We start from the raw sequence: 14,042 nt of genomic DNA on the forward strand, positions 1-14,042 counted from the left end.
AGAAGAAGAAGAAGAAGAAGAAGAAGAAGAAGAAGAAGAAGAAGAAGAAGAAGAAGAAGAAGAAGAAGAAGAAGAAGAAGAAGAAGAAGAAGAAGAAGCAGAAGCTGCTGCTGGAGGTCTTGCATTGAAGAGTGACTCCAGACTCCACTAGACTTTTATAAAGGATCCCTCTGGCTGTCAGGGTCAGGGACAGGGTTGCAAGTTAGGAGGCAGCTGCAATAATCCAGGCACACAGTGAAGGCAGGGAGAGTAGGTAACAATGGGGAGTGGCTGAGGACAGCAGGGGCACTGGGGAGTCCTTCTAAGCTATGGCTACCACACCTCTGTGGTGCATTAGAGGCAGGGGTTAGAGACAGAACAGAGCTAAGGAGCTGGGGATTACTTCAAGGGCTGTGCCCTGAGCGACTAGAACAGTTGCTATTTGCTAACACAGGGAAAAAATCAGTAGGGGTAGGGTGAGGGGTGGGGGTGATGTGTGGGGAAGAACATGCTGAGCAGGAGAGGCAGGGAGGAAGAAGGCCTCCCACACAGACCCCTGCAGAATGGGCAGAGGGCAGAGGCTGATGGGGGTCTGAGAACTTTGAGAGTGGGCAAGTCTCTGGAGGGCTTTGCGAGAGGGAGGAAGGCAAACAGAAGAGCTGCTGGAGAGAGGCTGTGGGCTCCAGAGACAGCGGCGGCAGGGAGATAGGGAAATCAGACTGGGGAGGCTGCTGGAGTGGCGCCCGCCCTTCAGGGGCCTGGAGGAAGGACGACTCGCATCCTAACATCCCTCTTGGCCTAACTAGCTCATCCCTCAAGAGTCAGTACAAAGGTCACTTTCTCAGGGAAGTGCTCCTGACCTCTCTATTGGGTCAGGGCCCTGTCATAACCTTTCACAACACATGACTGTTCCTTCTTACAGTTCTTGGGAACTCTGGTGACATGGAAGCCCTGTGAGGGCAGTCATGCATCCAGTAAGCATACTGCCTGGCACACCTTTATGTCCGAGGAACATATGGGGAAGGGATATACTGTCCAGGAAACAAGGCAGAGACACATACCTAACTTAATCACTCTGCAATGATTGGGGCTGTTACAAGAATTTGGGTTTAGAAGAGGTCAGATCACTCCTGTTTGGGGCTTTGTAGCTCAGCTAAAACAGAGACATAGTCTTCTGACAGTGTCCACTACTAAGTGAGCACATCCCATTCTGAGTCCTGCAGCTCCTTCATTTAGTTGAAAAGTCTTCTCAATGCTGCATTCTAGGGACGGGAGGCTGTGAGAGATCCTGCATCTGCCCTTACAGAGCCAATTCTTGGGCTCTGGGTATGGCAGACCCCTTTTCCTCTCTACCTCTGCAGGGCCCTACTATCGATCAATATTTCAACAACAATCATTCTCTCTGACTACAGGAGAGTGGGACGGAGCCTCTCCAACATGTATTTGGGGGCCACTGGCAGATGGGGCTGTCACTGACCTTATCTCTCCACTCTCAGGCTTTCAGTTCATAAAGACCAACCAGCACACTGCAAGGACCATGAGGCCACTGTGTATGACCTACTGGTGGCTTGGACTGCTGGCCACTGTCGGAGCTGCTACAGGCCCAGAGGCTGATGTTGAGGGCACAGAGGATGGTTCGCAGAGAGAGTACATTTACCTCAACAGGTACAAGCGGGCAGGTGAGTCCCCCGACAAGTGCACCTACACTTTCATTGTGCCCCAGCAGCGGGTCACAGGTGCCATTTGTGTCAACTCCAAGGAGCCCGAGGTGCACCTGGAGAACCGTGTGCACAAGCAGGAGCTGGAGCTGCTCAACAATGAGCTGCTTAAGCAGAAGCGGCAGATCGAGACGCTGCAGCAGCTGGTAGAGGTGGACGGCGGTATCGTGAGCGAGGTGAAGCTGCTGCGCAAGGAGAGTCGCAACATGAACTCCAGAGTCACGCAGCTGTACATGCAACTTCTACATGAGATCATTCGCAAGCGAGACAATGCACTGGAGCTCTCCCAGCTGGAGAACAGGATTCTGAACCAGACAGCTGACATGCTGCAGCTGGCTAGCAAGTACAAGGACCTGGAGCACAAGTTCCAGCACCTGGCTATATTGGCGCACAACCAATCAGAGGTCATTGCTCAGCTGGAAGAGCACTGCCAACGCATACCTGCAGCCAGGCCTGTGCCCCAGCCACCCCCAGCCGCTCCACCTCGGGTCTACCAACCACCCACCTACAACCGAATCATCAACCAGATTTCCACCAATGAGATCCAGAGTGACCAGAATCTGAAGGTGCTGCCGCCCTCCCTGCCCACCATGCCTGCCCTGACCAGTCTCCCATCTTCCACTGATAAGCCATCAGGTAAGTTCTTTGGGGAGTCCAGCTCCCATGGGGCTCTCAGCCTCTCGGTCTGGGGGGTACATGTGGGCATGTGAGGCCCAAGACAGTTGCATAATCCTCTGGCAATCCCCTGGGATGGGTGCTGGAGCCAGTGGAGTTGGGTTGATGGGAGCAAGGGACAGCATTGCTCCAATAAGGTGGTAGAAGGTAGAACCCAGAAGCTAGAAGCTATGGGTGTCAGCTCTGGTCTCTGAGAGGAGAGAGCCCAGTCCTGGATACTCCGAGGCTCTGCACTGGCCCTGTCTTAGTGGCAAGGTGTATCACCTGTTGTCTCTCATGCCCAAAGCTAACTGTCTGAAAATGTCACATGATAAACGCCAGGCCAGTGGCAAAGTACTATAAAGTTCAAAGTTAATGCTTCGCGGGGACTAGGGCACCAGATGGAAGTTTCCTTTGGTTAGTTGCTGCCTAGTTTTCAATTAGGCTTCCTTACATTCTCAGCATACATGTCGTGGGACTCTCAGGACACTGTTATAGAAGAATGGGGTCCTTAGGAGCACACCCTGGAGTGAAACCAAGATACTGCACCAGGATTTTCATGAGGGTCACTTGACTAGGCCTGCAGCTCCTTAGGGACAGGATGACTAACCTGTTCATGGTCTAAAGATGCTCAGGTGGAGCTGGGCCCCTGCTTCAGACACATGGAAACAGTTACCACTTCTCAGGAGGATGTCATGAAAACACAATGTGCAATGATGTCACCAGGGGGTTGCCAATACTGCCTGTGCCCTCCACTGACTTGGTGAAAACTCTGGTCCCCGGTCTCCAGGCACCCAGTGAGGGGAGGTGGCAGGTGTGTGAAGACTCTGGCAAATGCTCAGTGTAGGGGAGAAAGCCGAGGATTCCTCTCCAGATCCCTCTCCTGGAGCTGGGCTTCTCCTTTATCTAGGCAGGGTTATTTTCCACATGTGCTAAATCTCTGAAAAGTTAACCTAACACTATGCATGGGGTACCAACTTCTTTGTTGACAGGGAGAGATTTTTACTGAAAAGACCCTCTGTACTTATTTCACACTATGGTGGCACACGCCTTTAATCCCAGCACTCGGGAGGCAAAGGCAGGTGGATTTCTGAGTGGGAGGCCAGCCTGGTCTACAAAGTGAGTTCCAGGACAGCCAGGGCTACACAGAGAAACCCTGTCTCGAAAAACCATAAACAAACTAACAAATAAATAAACAAACCAGTACTGAGCTGAACCTGTGTGTATGAGGGTGACCAGTGGGCCAGTGTGGGCAGGAGGAGTCAGGCACATGACACAGCATCTGCCATAGCACCTTAGAAGAAAGACCTGGATTAGGTGTGGGTGGAGAGGAGGTGTGCGGAGTTGACCATCCTGGATCAAAATCTTCCTTCTTCTATTGGCGAGGTCTGGGCAAGAGCCAAGTCACCCTGTCCCTGGGCTCCTCATCTAAGTCTAAGGGTAGGCTTTATTTCAGTCTGTTCTCAGCTGACAGTTCTAGGACATGAAATAATGCAGAATGTGTGTGTGGGGGGGGGGCACTGGGCCCACAGTAAACTGAGCCTCCTTTGATCACGGTCTTTGCATCTTAAAACAAGGAGACTGGCGTGAAGGGTCTATCTTCAGTTCTGTGTCCAGTGCCTGATGAGCATGCCATCTGCACCCACACCTGGTTTGCAGCAGAGGTCAAAGGCAGGGTGGAGTGCATTCTGTGTTCTGACAGAATACCCAGAGTGACACTGCCCTTGGGCACCACATGAAGGCTGGTGTCACAGTCACCCAAGCCTCAACTTGGGATCTCTGGTTTCTAACTCAACCATCTCAGGACATTGCCTGAGCTGGAACAAAATGGGATAAACACCTGGATCTGCCATGCCCATCATCCCTCCTCCTTCCCTATTTGCTCTGGAGAAAGCTATTTAAATCAGCTTATGTGCAGCTCAGTTGGTAGTGTCTGCCCAGCACACACAAAGCACTGAGGTATGATGCCACGTGTCTGTAATCTTAGAGCTCAGGAGGCGGAGACAGGAGGAGCAGAAGTTCAAAGTCATCCTTGAGTTTCTCTACATATGAAGATCAAAAACAAATATACAATAGTTGTTTGTTTGTTCTGTTTTGTTTTAAACTCTTCTGAGCCTTAACTTTCTTCATGTGAGGAGACAGGAACAGAGTTACAGCTTCTCAGGAGGATGTCATGAAAACACAATATGCAATGATGGCACCAGGGGGTTGCCAATACTGCCTGTGCCCTCCAATGACTTGGTGAAAACTCTGGTCCCTGGTCTCCAGGAACCCAGTGAGGGGAGGTAGCAGGCGTGTGAAGGTATCTGGAATCTGCCCTGCCTCCAATCATGTCTATTCCTCAAATTCCACAGAGCAGGTCTGACAAGATTTCTCTGGAAGGACCCAAATTTCTGGAACACTGTGAGAATTTATGAAACCAGCATATCAAAATACCAAGAATACAATGAGCATCGTCTGGCCACTATACAGAACAGTGTATACAGTGTGCTTATGTCCACCAGAAAGGCAGATGAAGGACTGTGGCATCACTAAGGTAGCACGACCACGTCCTACTGGACAGCACGAATGGCTCAGAGATGACACTTCTGTCCTGCATCTTGAAGGCTTTCTAGGTTGACCAGGTGAACCTGGGAGGAGGGACACCACGTTACTAGTTGGTCCCTGATGGAAATAGGTCTGTAGAAAGCCCGAAGGGCATAGCCCTGCTCCTAGCCTCTCAAATGGCCCTGGTACAGTTGTTTATAACCCAGAACAGGCTGTGGCACCTGTAGTCTGCTATACCCAAGGCAGTCCCCGTGAGTATCCATGCTCACTCACCAAGCATGAGATGATCTGTGTGTACTCTAGTCTCTCTCTCTGTCTCTGTCTACCTCACAAGGGCAGACAAAGCAGGGAGGAGGGTGGCAATGGAAAGGTCCTACCTTTCCTGGGTTTGGACTGATCTGAGAAGAAAAAGAAGACGGTCTGCCTTGGTTCAACCAATGGGCAGAGAGTGCTTATCAGCCTTCCTCCAGTTCAGGCAGGTCTGGCCCTGAAAGACAAAACCCCTCTGTGTTCTCCAACAGGAGCCTTGGCTCGATGCCCTCACTCAGTCAGAAACTCCTTTACAATCAAACACCTTGCACTCAGGCTGCCACAGCCTTTGGCTTCCCTCTAGGAAGCTCAGAGCCATCAGTCCTTTGTCCCATTGTTGTGGCTGCTCAGGAATCAGCATGCCCTTCTCCAGAAGGCCAAGACAGCCACAGCCCCTTATCTGAAGCTGGCCTCATGACTTTCTCCCAGGAGAGTCAGACAGTGACAGGCTGGCCCGGGGCCAGGAGGTACCTGCTAACAGCTAAGATGAGGGATGCAGGTAGGTCCTAGCCTAGTTTCTCTGGCATCACTCCTAGGTCCCACCTCACTCAGGGCTGGTCACACAGGGAATATTTGGTTTGGATGGTGCTCTACAGTGCTGCCTGAGCCAGTAGCCCACCCAAGGTCCTCTGCTGTTAGAGGTCCTAACAGGGATGCAGTCCTGCAGCTGTTAGAGGACAGCTTCAGAGGTGGTTCTCTAAGGAGCACAGGAAAGGAAGGGCAGGTAAACTCTGACCTCACCCCAGGCGATTACTGTCACATGCCAGTCTCTGTCACAAGACCCACTGTGGAGATGGCTGAGAAGCACAGTGCTGCCGGCCACCAGGAGTACAGCATGGCTTTCCTAGAAAGATGTATTTAAAAACCAATAGGCAGCCAATCCCAGCACTTGGAAGGCAGAGACAGGCGGATTCTGTAAGGCCAGCCTGATGTACAGAGCGAGTTCCAGAACAGCCAGGGCTACACAGAGAAACCCTGCCTCAAAAAAAGTAAAACAGAAAACAAAAACCAAAAACTCAACAACAAAAACTACAACAGACTCAGGTACATCTAGGTATGGCCTCTTCTGCTTAGCAAGTTTCTCCAGGGACAAAGGAGGAGCCCCAATGTCATGAAACAGAACTGCTAAGACACCTTGGTCCCTGGCGTGGCCTCCCTGTCACATGGCCTCTTGGTGTGGTGCAGAGCAGACACGGGTCACTGCACTTGTAATTCCCAGGATCCTCAGGGTTTAAAGTTACTCAGGCACAATTACATAGTCCGAAATCCAGGGAACACCTTGAGCACTGTGTGGGAAAACTGCTCTAGAAATATGTGACTTAGCACTGGCCACTAGAGGCCTGGCTTCTGTCAGTTTCATGTGTGTCTATGTGGGGGTTTGTGGGGACCTTACAGTGCCACACAGACACAGCAGCTACTGCCATGACAGGCACGGCAAGCCACTCTTCCTTAGTCCTCAAAAACCAAGATGTATACTTGATGATGTGGCCACAGGTCTTTGGACGCTTCAGGCAGCTCCTGTAGGTTTGGACATACCCCTGGGGTTGTATGTTAGCCTTTCACAGACAGCTGGGCCTAAGGTCATGTTCTCCTTACTTGTGTACTCTCCGTGCTATGATCCCTTCTCAGGGCCATACTGCTTCAGGGACAACACAGTGCGCATGTGCAAGCCACCCTCTAGCCTAGGTCTCTAGAGTCATGGCTTGGAGAAGCTGACCACTAGGACTTCCTAGGTAGATCTCCCTGTGCTTTGATCTCACTTGTCCTGAGACAGGAACTACGAACAGCAGACCATGGCTGCCCAGCACAGCAGCATGTCTTACAACTGTCTTGGTTTACATCACTGTAGAGAAAAGGTACCGGTCCCATGGCGGCAGAAAGGGGATGTGATGTTGCAGGTGAGGGTACTGGCTAGCTCTGATTTTGACTTAGCCTTTGGGGCCATGGAGACTGAGGGGAAGGCCACCTGTCTCCACCTCTGGACTGTGTGTCTTTTCCCCTGTGCTGTACTTGCTTTTTCCTAAAATGTTTTCTTAAATGAGTTAAGATTTCCAAAATCCATTATGGCAGACATTTCAAAGAACATTCCTTGTTAGCTTCCTCCTAAACAAAAGCCACTAGAGGCAGGCGGTTTCAGGGCCATCTTCCTTGCACCCCCACCCCCCAGAGGTCTGTCTGTGGAATTGATCACAAAGGGCCTTTGAGTGTGGCTCATAGCTATCCCTCCACCCCTCAGGCAGCACTCCAAGGATGACAGTGGCTGAAGGCCCTGGCTATTTGCAGGAGATAAACTATCAACTTTGTGGCTGTTAGAATTTGGACATCTGGCATCTCAGGGCATGGGAATCCCAACAGTTTGGCATTTGGCAAGCCAGAAGTATTCGAGAAAATCCTGGAGACTGGGCTTCTGTGGCCAGCTTGCTAGCTACACAAATGGATCACTGTGGTGAATTTACTTGGTTGACTCCACAGTACAGTCACGGCAGGCCGCCAAATTCCTTTTGAAAAGAGAAAGCAGAACTGAGCTAGCTGTTACTGTCCCACTGGGTACCTAAGCCATCATGTTCACTAAGCCTGCTGGCCAAGGCATATGATGAAGGGAATGGCAGACTCTTGTTAAGGAGGGCTGAGAGACCTGCCCATGGGTCACGGAGAGGGTCCCTTCCTGACTACCCATCAACTTCAGTGTCCCCAGGGTGACTGGGTCCAGAGCACCTTGGCAACACCTGACTCTCAGAGGACATGGAGTACTGACCCCAAGCACATATGACATCCGCGCTCTCTTCTTAGGTCACCCCTGCCCTCCTTAGATACAATATTTTAAGATTTTGTATACACAGAATTAATTGATAGGAAAAATCAAATACTATTTTAAATGACAAAGACAGTAATTAATTTTTTTTCCTTTCATGTTGAGATTGAGTGACCTATGTGATTTTCTTAGGGGTAGTTTCTAAAAGACCACCAAAGGCCGGCACGTGGTACTACTCCAACACACAGGGCCTCCACTGCACGCGGTCTGCTACAGACATTCCCACAGAAATGATTTTGTTTTAAGGTTTGCTTTGGATACAGATGACCGTCTGCCATGGAGGCCTCTGCGCTCAGGTCCAGCTGACAGAGCTGTAACTTACTACACTCTTGTGAAGACGCCCAGGCGGCAGGTGGACTGGGAAAGACTTTTACCTGTCTGCTTACCACAGACTCACTGCCCTGAGAGGTGCCTACTCCCACAGGAGCCCACTGCCATCTGCTGGGGACAGACCTCACACAACCTTGATGTGTGGTAACTAGACAATGGAAGGAGGAGTCTGGTGCCAGAGCCAGCTGTCAGCACCAGTGCCAGACCTCTGAGCCCAAGCTGCCTTTGACTCTGGGGCCCTGAGGAAAAGATGAAATGGCCTAGGAGGTAGATGTCTGGTTACCTGGTGACAGGCTCTCTGAGATGTGGGGCAGACGCTCATGCTATACTCCAACAGGAATATATACAGAGGCTTTGGGGAAGCCCAGGCGGGATGAAGACGTCTTTTGGAGATGGGAAAGGCTTTCTAGAGGTGACAAGACCCTTCAGGGCTGGGGCCCTGCAAATCTGCTCTCAGCCATGGTCAGCAACTGTCAGGAAACCATAAAGACCAGGCTCAGTGCTAGGTAAATGTCCTGTTTCAGACAGAGAAAAAGGTCAAAATGCCACAAATTACATACCAAGTGGCCTGCGGTCCAGCCCCAGAGTAAAATGGCAGACCAGAGGCTAAAGAGAGACTTGTGAGCATGTGAGAGGGAAAAAGGTAACAGGGAAAGCCAACAGAGGTTCCTTAAGAAGAGCAATGAAGCTGCCCCCTTCCTCTGAAAGTGTCCATAGACTGGCTGACCACAGGAGCACCAGCCACTTGCTGAGCATTTGTGGACTGAGAGTCCTGGGTCTGATCAGTTCTTCCGTGGTGTCTGCACTTAGCTGTGAGCCTTCATCCGATCAGTGCCTACGTCACCCAGGCAGTCCTGGAGGCTACCAACAGCAACACCGGGGAAGGAGGCGCAACCCCAGCCCTGGAGCACAGAGGGCTGCTCAGCTCTACAGTAAGGTTTCCAGGACCCTGATAGCCTAAACATTGGTCTCTTTCCCTCGCCTTTTCCCCCTATGGTGTTGGTGGTTGAACCCAGGGCCCAGAGAATGACAAGCAAGAGCTCTGCCACGGAGCCCCACCCCAAGCCCCACCCCTTTCCTAAGCCATTTAAAACTCCCATTTCTCCTACCTAGCTGACTGTTGGAAACCTGAGTGGGCACATGCTTCTCAGCCTGCAGCTAACACTGAGCATTTTAGAAGAGCAGTAGTATTTATTTTGAGGTCAGGCAGGCAGGCTGGGGCCCCGGCAAGCCCTTCATGGGCCCTAAGAGCTCTTGGGAGAGCTGGAGCTGTATCAGATGCACTCAAGCCCCCTCGCCTCACACAGCCAATATAAGTTTTACTGTAACAATTTTGAAAGGGGTTGAATAATTCTGCTTTTGAAATTATTTGGCCAGCAGTAACCCAATTAATTTATGGTTGGCTCTGATTTCTCAGCAAACATCAGGCGTGCTCAGGAATTCTTGGGAAGTGAGAAAAATCTAACCTACAAATTGTTTCCAAAGTAATAACATCTTTTATGGAGGTGAAAGTTACCAATCAGTGAATCCGATGGATGGTTGATACACTTTGTAGAAATTTAATCATAGGCTAATGAATTTTTATTTCGTAGTTTTCTTTTCCCATCTGAGAGCCAGTGAGATTTTGTTTTAGGTTTCAAACATCGTAATGAATCCTTCCAAGCTCGCTCTCTGCCCAAGGCCCTCAATGCTGAGGACAGACTAAGCTCGTGCACATCACCCACACAAGGAAGAGACAACACCCACACACTGCCAACACTTGGCAACCTGCAAACTAGTCCTGCAGTTGGGCCACTGCTTGTACTCTGCTTCACCGAAAGGTAGCCATTGTCATGGAGAAGAATTTTGCCAAATTTATTGAAAAGTGAGACTCAAGAATTATCAGACAAAATTGTTCCTCGTGTCCTTTCCAGGGTCTGACTTCAGGCCTGCCTGTTCAGGACACCCAGGGGCCTGCCACTGGCCAGGGTGGGTCACACCTATGAAGTACATTTGCCCTGGCATTAAATGGATAAATTTGAGTAGGCTATTCCAGTTCCAATTTTAATATCTAGTCCTTTCTGTTGGCAAACAGACTCCATGGGCACAGAGCAGTAATGAGAGCTGACAGGGTTCTCACATGAGAAAGGGATCTTAATGTCTAGGGAGAGGGAGGATTAAAGCACTTTCAGGAACACTTCCAAGGAAGTTGCCACAGGTCCTCTATTCAGCCTAAGGCCACCATGTCCTGAGGCTCAGAGGCTTAGGAGAGGAGCCACACCTGCTGGCCAGCACTGAAGCTCTGCTTCTTAACTCACCTTCAGGAGTGCTGATGCAGGCGCTGCCCTCTGCCTCATCAGGACCAGCTCCAGGGCCTGGGCCTGGGCCAATCCACCTGATGCTGGTCATTCTCAGGTTACAGAGAGGACACAAAGGATAACAGTACACTTGAGTCTAGCCTGTCTGCCAGGCGTAACTTGCCTTTACCAGGAACACAACCAATGAAGTACTCCCTATTTTTCATGGAGGCTGTGTGCCTTGTACCTGTGATGTCTCCATCAGAAATGCCAGAGGAGGGGGCTGGTGAGATGGGTCAGTGGTTAAGAGCACTGAATGCTCTTCTGAAGGTCCTGAGTTCAAATCCCAGCAACCACATGGTGGCTCACAACCATCCGTAATGAGGTCTGATGCCCTCTTCTGGTGTGTCTAAAGACAGCTACAGTGTACTTACATATAATAATAATAATAATAATAATAATAATAATAATAATAATCTTTAATAAAAAAGAAAAGAAAAAGAAAGAATTGCCAGAGGAGAGATCACGAAGTGGACCACCACCTTCAATCACCCTAGGTGATTGCTGAGAAACCAGAACCAAATTAATTGAGTTACTCCAGGCCAAATCATTTCAAAATTCCCAAGGCTGATCCCAGGGTATCAAGGCCCAAGGCCTGCATATCTTGTGTCCCAGGTTGCCAGCGTCCCTCCCCCATCCTCGGCCTCAATCCTGTGCCTTTCCTGCACTGCTGCCTCACTCTAGGGAATCACATGAATCTGCTTGCCATGGTAGCCGCACTGCTCTTCATGTGGAACATTCTGACTACGGTGTAAATATGGTCTTTATAGAGGTGAGCCTGGGTGCTGCCGAGTTAGTGTTGGCCTGGGACTGCGGGCAGGGCTACCTCTCAGAAGGGGAGCCAAGGCAAACACCGCCGTGCACTCGCGCTGTGCCAGAGGATGCTTCGCCCACTGCACTTTGAACACTCAGCTATACTCAACAAAAAAGATTCTCATTTTCTACTGCAGTGCAGCTCTGTAGCCTCCACTGATTCTGACATCTAAAGTGTGCCTAGTGGAAAATACTTATTAATAGACACAGACACACGGATACACAGATACACATATGCAGGCACGCACATACTGTGGGCATGCATGTGTGTATTATAATATATACTTAGTTCTGGAAATTCAAGAGCAAGCAGCGTGTGTATGTCAAGGAAGGATTTGTCCACTTCCAACATATCAAGCTTGCTTGCATCTAAGGGGAAAGAGACTTTATCTAGCCCCTGACCTGAGATCTACAGGATGGCTAGTGTTCGTTCCCTGTGTCACAGCAGTAAAGCTGAAGTAGGGACCTGCCTAGAGTCACACTGCAAGAAAAGCCACCAAGATTTGACCCCAGCACCTCCAACACAGTATCAGTTTCTTTCTCCAACCATATACTACCCCAGCCCCAGATTCTTTACCAAAAATTGAATGCTCTGCTTGGCCCTTTGTGGCACTATCCAAGGGTAATGCTAACAGATTTGTCCCGAGTTATTTATATGGTGCAGTGTTGAATCCCCATTGCATTATTTATATGCCCCACAGATCTGTCGCTGCCCCATACCCCTTACACAAAGGCTCCTCATCTCAGCAGGGTGTTGGTACCATGTTCTCAATGCAATCTAAAATTCGAACTTTCACCTGCTGTTTATGCTGATCATTTTGCCTTTCACATTAAGAAAGGGGATGTGTTTGAGTGTGGAGATCTACAAGGCTTCTGAGAGAGCCTCAGCTATTTAACGAAGCTGATGGCTTGAGTACTGTACAAACTGTAGGGTGTGTGCAAGGCAGAAAACATGAATGCTTCTCCATCATTTCAAACTACTCCACAATGCTAGAAGGCCTTACCAGATTTGCCACATACACACAGAGGAAACTTCAACATCAACGTAGGGGGACAAATAAGACAAGACAAACCCAAATTATCCACAAAGACGAAAATAAAAGGTTTAACAACCTAGCAGATGTAGTCATCAGTATGCCAAGACCAGAGCCAGGCCTCTGTTCTCAGGCCACACTGGCTAGGGAGAAAAAACAGTGTATCAGAGTGAATACACCCTAAACAGATCATTTCAGGTATTAGACCACCCTGCCTCCATGTAGCTCTGGGGTGTCCCCTAAGGTCTGTGGGTTCAGATCTCCTCATCTATAAATGAGGCAATTACAACTACCCACCAGGAGCATGGAAAGAATTAGCAGTGTAAATACCTGAGCAAGGCCTGCAACAGACTGGGGCCTCAGCAGAAGCCAGATTATCCCTACTACTTCTCCAGGCAGGCCTTTCTTAGAGTGAGGGGTTCTTCCCTGGGCCTCAAGAGTCTACTTACCTTCTGAAGCATGTCCAAGATGCAGTATAAGCCTGCATTTTTCTTTCAATAAATTATTTATTGTATATGTATGTGTGTGTATATGTGGGATATTTGTTTTGTATCTGTGTGTTTTTGTACTGTGTATGACATTTATATGTACTTACATGTGTGGGTACAGGTGTATGAGTGTCATGGCATGAATGTGGTAGTGAGATGACATGCTGACACACTGCACGAGACAGGTCTCTCTTGGATGCCAGGTCACTGTGGATACCAGGCTAGCTGGTCCTCAAGCTTGAGCGGCCTCTCCTGTCTATCCCGTGTCTTGCCGTAGGAGCACTAAGATCTCGGGAGCACGCTGTCACAATGCTGTGCAATGGGTCTAGGGACTGAATTAGGGCCTCACGCTGCACAGTAGGCTCTTTACCTCCTGAGCCATTCCCAGGCCTTTCTAAAATTATCACTGTTTAAAATAGTTTACTACTAAAGACCTCAAATCATTCTAAAATACTTATCTTAAAAAAATAAAAATTAAAAAAAATTAAAGCCCATTTTCAAGAATGTCAGAGGCATTCCACAATGAACTGTGGAAGGCAGCATAGATTGGTCGCTATGAGACCAACCTGTCACTTTTCCAGTGGCCTCCAAACCCTACCTATATTGTACCCCCTTCAAGAACAGCCTCAGCATGGAGCCAGCCCAGGAGCTGTGTGGCTGTGCAGGAAGAGGCCTGGCTGCTGGCTTTGGTGGGCGTTATTCTGTCATGTCCTGCGCCTGCTGCCTTCCATCCCAGCGCTCTCTCTCACTAAGCGCCTCCCGTCCTGCTGACCTGGTGGAAAGCTGGGAAGCCTCCCACACCACCGGCTCTGCTCCAGCTGTCAGGGACAGACTCTCATTCTCTGTCTCAGTCCCTGGAGCTTGGGCCAAAAATAACGAAAACCTTTTTCTCCTTTTTTAAATGTCCCTCCTGAAGGTCTTGTCTCCCCTTCTCCAGGACAGAAACTGGGGGTGGGGGGTGGAAGCAAAAGCAGGAAGTGACATCAGGGGATAGAGGAGGGGAGAGAGGGCGGGAAGAAGGG

General features: G+C 49.8%; 2 protein-coding genes across 7 annotated transcripts in view; one reads left to right on the forward strand and one right to left on the reverse strand.

Moving 5' to 3' along the window:
- The window catches only part of Ralgps1 (Ral GEF with PH domain and SH3 binding motif 1), a 215,184-nt gene that overhangs the window by 94,096 nt on the left and 107,046 nt on the right, over positions 1-14,042 (reverse strand). The gene's annotated exons all lie outside the window — the stretch shown is intronic.
- The window catches only part of Angptl2 (angiopoietin like 2), a 32,147-nt gene that overhangs the window by 10,900 nt on the left and 7,205 nt on the right, over positions 1-14,042 (forward strand). The window contains exon 2 of the mRNA XM_021195036.1: positions 1,476-2,333. Coding sequence (XP_021050695.1) covers positions 1,517-2,333 — 817 coding nt within the window. The 5' untranslated portion in view covers positions 1,476-1,516. The remainder of the gene's footprint in view (positions 1-1,475; positions 2,334-14,042) is intronic.

The sequence above is a fragment of the Mus pahari genome, chromosome 3 (assembly GCF_900095145.1).
Source record: "Mus pahari chromosome 3, PAHARI_EIJ_v1.1, whole genome shotgun sequence".
NCBI lineage: Eukaryota > Metazoa > Chordata > Mammalia > Rodentia > Muridae > Mus > Mus pahari.